Source organism: Saccostrea echinata, unplaced genomic scaffold, assembly GCF_033153115.1.
Source record: "Saccostrea echinata isolate AGI-Se365-2 ecotype Australia unplaced genomic scaffold, CSIRO_AGI_Sech_v1 ptg000052l, whole genome shotgun sequence".
Lineage (NCBI taxonomy): Eukaryota > Metazoa > Mollusca > Bivalvia > Ostreida > Ostreidae > Saccostrea > Saccostrea echinata.
Window position 1 is genome coordinate 4358272 of NW_026889801.1, and position 6462 is coordinate 4364733.

The following is a 6462-nucleotide window of genomic DNA, read 5'->3' on the forward strand; positions in this document are numbered from 1 at the left end:
GAAATGTACATTAACTGCAAGTTTAATGAACATAAAAACAGCTTTTCATGTGACGAAATGCTTAAATGAACTTAGTTTTAGTAATGTTTGTAGTAAACAACAAATTAATACAGCTACTTTAAAAGTCATTAAACAAATGATTTTGGATCACGCTAAACAATAAACTGAAAGTTCGCAGAAATGTTTGCTTTATAAATAGCTAACTTTCGACTGTTTATTTTACAGTTCCTACTGTATTTAATATGCTGTATTGCTCTATATGCTGTATTTTTATGGCTGTCATTTGGAAAACTGCTACAAAATGACAGCCTTTCGTGAATGAAACATCAACTTCAAACTAAAAGTCACTTGCAGACAAAGGAGTAAACACCTAGAAATCTTAAAGTGACAGATAAAGATTAAGCTCTGGGTTCTCTGCAGCAGGAGAGTTAATTAATCCCAGGGGACTCAATACAACTTCCATCCGTTTATTGGACTGTAGTTATTCTTCTTTGCTAATTCATTCTTAGATAAGAAATAGAATCTACCCTGGGGATAATTCCTTAACAAAGACAAAGAGCACCTAATATGATATAAAACCGTCAGATGGTTATTATTTAATTGAAAAATAAATTGACATGCCTTCGTTATAATGAGTTTCGAAATATGAACTTGAAAATCATTTGAACTTGTGCAGTACATCACTTAATTACAATCTTTAAATGTAGCCTATATATATATGTATGATAATGTTCTCTTTCATCTCGGTTATAGTTTTTCCATGTACTTAACACAGTGTTTACATGTATTTGATTTTTTTAACTATTCCGTTCGAACTCTGAGCCACAAAAAGACTGTCTTTATTGTCCACACATAATCCCCATGGACTCTGAAGAATGCAGTTTCCAAGAAATTGAAGAAACTGTCCATCTTGGTCCAGAATATGAATGCAGCTTTTGAGATTTTCTGATATCAGGATATGACCCTGGCTGTCTGTAGTAATGCCGTATGGACAAAAGGGTTCTTTAGAAGAGGATGGATAACCAGTGTATCTAAATCGTAGTTCATCTTCCTGATTCACGACCACTACTGCACTGGCTCCATTGTCTGCAACACAGATATCAAGGTTTCTGTTTTCACAAACGTACTTCAAGAAAACATCCGACGAATACAGAGGGACGCCTTTATTGTCAAACTGAATGGTATGTTTTTCCGTAGAGCCAGAGTAACGGATGACTTTTGATTGTCCATCATCACTGTTCATGGTTACCAGAAGGTCATTAGAGAAGGTACTGCAGACATAGTAAGGACTCCACTCTTGTAGTCGGATCACTTCTTCTATCTGTTTATTCTTCAAAATGTTTACAGTTCTTGCTTTAGGATCAGCATAAACTAAATCTCCGCTCTTCATGACCGCTATGTCATAAATGTAGTTTTTTGACTTAGTTTTGATTGACTCCATTAATTTGCCTTGAAGGTTGTAGAGCTCCATAATGTTTCTCTCAAATGTCCAAATTTCTTCTCCGTCGAAACATGAAATACTGGATAAGTTTGTAAAGTTGGTGAAAAGGGTGGTGATGAGCTGTGATTTGTCAAGCAATGGTCTGGCTGGAGGGGAGGAGTGAGATTCTGTTCTCTTAAGTGTGTACTCCAGATCATCTGTAGTAACTGATAATTCCGAAAGGGAACCAAAAAAATTACTTAGCTGTTCTGTGTTGAACTTCGGAGGAGATAAAATAGGAAGGATATATGTAGCATTGGGTTTTGGAAGTAAGTTTCTGAATTCAGCATTTCTGGATATGTATGAAAAGGCTAAAGTGACGTCATTGGATGAGAGTATTTTCTCCAGGTCAAGAATTTTCTGTTTTATCTCTAAAACATTTGACGCAATTTCATCATCTTCCTTTGAAAGGATCTTCAGGTTCTTCGCCCTAATCTCTTCAATTTCGGATTTTCTTTTGTTGACAATTATTTCAATTTCTCTATAATAATCTTCTCCTTGTTTCATGACCGCTGTTGTCAGTCCCTCATAATGCTTTTCCAAGTTAGCTTTTACGGCAGTTATATCTGATGCAACTTTTTGAAATTCAGGACGTATTATTTCTTGAAGCTCCTCTAAATCTCTTTTTACACTCTCTTTTTTGGAGCTGTGTTTTTGCAGGACATCTGATAAATTATGCCCTCTATGGTAACCCGAGGATAGACATGTAGAACAAACAGGAAAGTCACAACTTTCACAGTAAAGCTCACAATGTTTCTCGGAATGTTTTGGACACTTGGGATAGTTGGGAATGATGTGCTGTTGCTGCTGATTTCGTTGTGAATATGGCATGACATTGTGTCTTTTGGAAGGATCAGAAAGATGTTTTCCAACGCAGTTCAAACAAAGGCTTATATTGCAAGCTTCACAATGACTTTGTAACACGTCCTTATTACACAAGTTGCAGAGCAGTACATCTTGAGCACAATACCTGGGATCCATTACTGCATGTACTGGAGTGTTTGTTACACAATATGATGATTCTGTAACAATAAACCTTAAATGTTTCAAAAGTAACAAAAGTAAGAATTTCACATGCACGGTGTATACATAAGAAATAAAATAGGTGTAGATAACAAACAGTGATCGATAAAAACCTTTCAAACTGTTAAACAATATATTGTTTAGAAAGAGAGCATAAAACATGGACACTTGGAAATTCCAGAAGTGGGATCAGGTGCCTAGGAGGAGAAAGCATACCCCTGTTGACCGGTCACACCTGTCTTGAGTCCTAGGTATTTACCAAGTAGACGACATAATCCTTAGTCATATTTAGTATAAAAACAATGGCCTCAATTGGTATGAAACATGTCAGTTAAAATACGAATCGATGATGGGTTGTATTTACAAACAAAGTCATTACAACGATCATAGAATTTTCGAATGCTGACTTTAAACAAGGTTATTGAAATCCCTGTAACATTCACTTGCTTGTTAAGGAAAAAAAATGATAATCAGTAATTTCTTGCCTTGAATTTAAACTAACCTAACTCAATGCTAGACTTTTTTCCTAAACAAATATACCCCTATACATACATACATACTTCAAACCATTTGCAAAATAATTTACAATATCTTCGTTTAATCACAATTGGATGTTGGATGTGTCAAAAATTTTGAAAATTTTTTTATCCCTAATTGTAACTAGACTACTAATATTTTATTACAAAAATTAACTGTTTTTTTTATGCCAACTATTACCATTGCTCCAGTACTCCAAAATAAGCTTTTAAAATGCGAGCCTTTAATGAAAAATGGCGCAGGCACCCCTCCTCCACTCCACCCCAAGCCAAAATTTATTTAATTTCTTTTTTTTTTCCTTAAGCCCACCTCTTCAGCTGTAAGCTAGCTTTGCATTCTGATCACTGCAATTGTAAGCAATTTCATTTTGAAATAATTATAATATATAATTACAGTGATCAATCTCAAAAATCCTATAAAACATCCAAGTCTTGAACAGAGCAAAAAATACAGACTTCTGGAAATACCAAGGCCTGAGAATAGTGAGAGTCCCCCTGTCCACATCCGTCATCACATCCGTCATGCGCCCTTTCTTTTGTATATTGTTCAAGTAATCGGAGTAATTCGTAAATGAGACTGCAGGAAGCTTATCAACCCTTTCCTTATATATAATGTACATGGATATACATTTGTAGAACAAAAAAAAACACTTTTGTAAAAATATTATTTCTTTGATACTTTACCTCTTGATTCAGCATGGCTTCCCTCATTATTCAACGATCCTTTGTTTCTGCCATTTAGTTTGAGTCAGGTAATTTGCATATTAAGGACCATCAATGCACTGCACATTTAAGAGTCATAAATGCGTAACTTGTTTTTGTTGGCTTTTTTTTTTTTTTTAATTTAGTTAGAGTGGTCTGTCTTCATATCTGAACTATACAGTTATAATCAATTCAAACAATCATAAGGCCAATAAATTAAATAATAAAATCAATGCTTATTTTCTTTACCAAGAAAATCGTTTTCCTTGGGACTTTTCTTGCAAATCAGAGGCAGAGATCGCTGCGATATTGTTTTATTCCATGGATACCCTTCCATATCAAATAATATTTGCTCTATTGCTGTAAATAATGAATCCATATGCACGAAGCAGGAAGGAAATGAACATAAGAGGCCGGTGTACCAGTACCATAATCAGGTGTACTATAATCATCTAAGTGACCTTGACCCTGCTGTACTTAGATGTTTTTAAAAAATCATATAAAAAGAACCTTGGGGTATTTTGATGCGTATGCCTACATTAAGGCATATTAAAATCAACATTTTTTTTTCCACAAATTCCACTATTGTTAAATCTATGAAATGTGTGAAACCATATGCCAGCATCTGAACACAATGACCGTGGAACTGATTATGATTAACACACGCTACATCAACAGGGGAAAAATGAGATAAAATAAATGTTATTTCTATATCTGTTTAAATAGAATGGGTCATCATTTCAGTTTTTTGTGAAGGAATAGTGAAAGGAAGTGGAAAGATGTATTTTTAGACTCGCAAAACTTTGGCACCAATTAAGATACACTCTATATTAAAAATGTAGTTTACGTATATAGTTAAATAACTGAAAGGACAAGGTATGGTACTGGCCAAATCTGGCCCCTTATTTGATGTAAAAATCAGAACACAGTTAAAACTGTGATAATTTGTAGCTAAGAACTTAAAATGATGCTTGTTTTAAAACCAGCACTAACTTTGATTCAAATCCTACACAGAGGCCACAAGAGGGTACCAAATTAGGACATTTTCCCGAATTTCCTCAATTCTGGTGGAATTTCGTCAAATTTTAGATACTTTTCACTTCGGGAAACATAGAGCACAAGCTTGCCTATCAGAGATTTTTTATACATAAATTGCATCTGATATACTAGTGTATGAAATATATAAATTTGGTAGATAGGCAAGCTTGTGCTCCATGTTTTCTGAAACAAAATGAGCTGTAAAATCAATGAAAATTTGCATAAAAATAAAAAAATTCGGAAATTGACATATTATCACAGACTACCACTAAAAAACAAGTGACACCATTTCTTAATTATTTATTTATTAAGTTTGGCATCATATGGACACGGCTGGTTGAAGATTAATTATTTAAGATACATGTGTTCAGTGGGTGCCGACCCAATTGGTTTTTGGCACACCTCCAATCAAAGCAAACAATCAATCAATCAATATTAACTGTACACATGTCATTTTTTACACTATAAGACTGGCGTTTGCTTCCCAAATTTTGCGGTGCGCCAGCCTTATAAAACAATATTCAATCAATCAATCAATATTCAATTGAATCAATCAATATCAAATTCAATCAATCAATCAATAAATTTATCAATTCAATTAATGAATATCCAATGAATTAATGAATATTCAGTTGAATCAATCAAAAAGTTTCAGTCCAATGAATCAATCCATTTTCAATAATATCAATCAATATTCAATCAATCAATCAATATTCAATCAATCAATGTTCAATCAATCAATGGACATCTTGGTCAATATTTACAGCAACAATACTCCTACAAGTAAGAGCCTCGGCTAACGTCCATACGCTCCTTACAGCCCTTCGGCGCGAAGTCAAAAAACATTAGCATGTTGAAGTACACTAACGGTACAATTAGTGCAAACAATCAGTAAAACCTCGTCTTTGTACACCACAGTCTTTTGACAATGTCATTGTGCAATATTCTAAATTTTCTTAAAAATTCACAGCAAACCCTAAACGTGCAACATTTGGAAATGGTGTGAGAATGGAATGTACATATGCTTGCGCATATATTGCGCGCGCATCCTTCCACGTGGGGCGCTGTGATAAATGGATTTATAACGCATTCACTACATAAATCCGATTATGTAACCTTCTTGTGACCTCTGTGTATCCCATAACTTAGAACCAATACTCATTTTGTGGCAGGGGTGACAAGAGGTTTTTACTGACAAACTGTTGCAACATTCTAAAAGACACCCCAAACCAGGGGCCAAAAAGGGGTCTTAGCCTATCTTGTCCTTTCCGATGAACGGCGTCGGTACATGGCTCACCTAATCCCCTCAGACTCTTTTGAATCCATATTGTGGCCCCACCATAGCTCCAAGGTTCACCATTTTTGAAACCTCGCAACATGGTGATGTTTCAATATATCAATTATTTCTGGAGATTATTTTCATCGTATACGTTCATTATGTTCAATGTTATTCCCAGTTTTAGTCCCTCCTGGGTTTATGATTTTATGATTACTTTGAATTCACACAATTTCTGGAATCTTTACATATATTGAAAATATGACTTGGTGTCGTGATTCGGTGTAGCCCTGATAATCTTGAATTTTAAAAAAAATCTACATAATCCTTGAATTTTTATTTCAGCCCCAGCCATGTTCTTATAAAACATGAAACTGAAGGCCAGCTTTCTAGAAAAGATGATTAAA

General features: G+C 34.6%; 1 protein-coding gene across 1 annotated transcript; it reads right to left on the reverse strand.

Annotated features, from left to right (window-relative positions):
• Nucleotides 1-778: 778 nt before the first annotated feature.
• Nucleotides 779-2461, reverse strand: LOC133204288 (uncharacterized). Its single transcript, XM_061340022.1, has one exon. The coding sequence runs from the start codon at nucleotides 2459-2461 to the stop codon at nucleotides 779-781; it is 1683 nt and encodes a 560-aa protein (XP_061196006.1).
• Between the last annotated feature and the right edge of the window lie 4001 nt (nucleotides 2462-6462).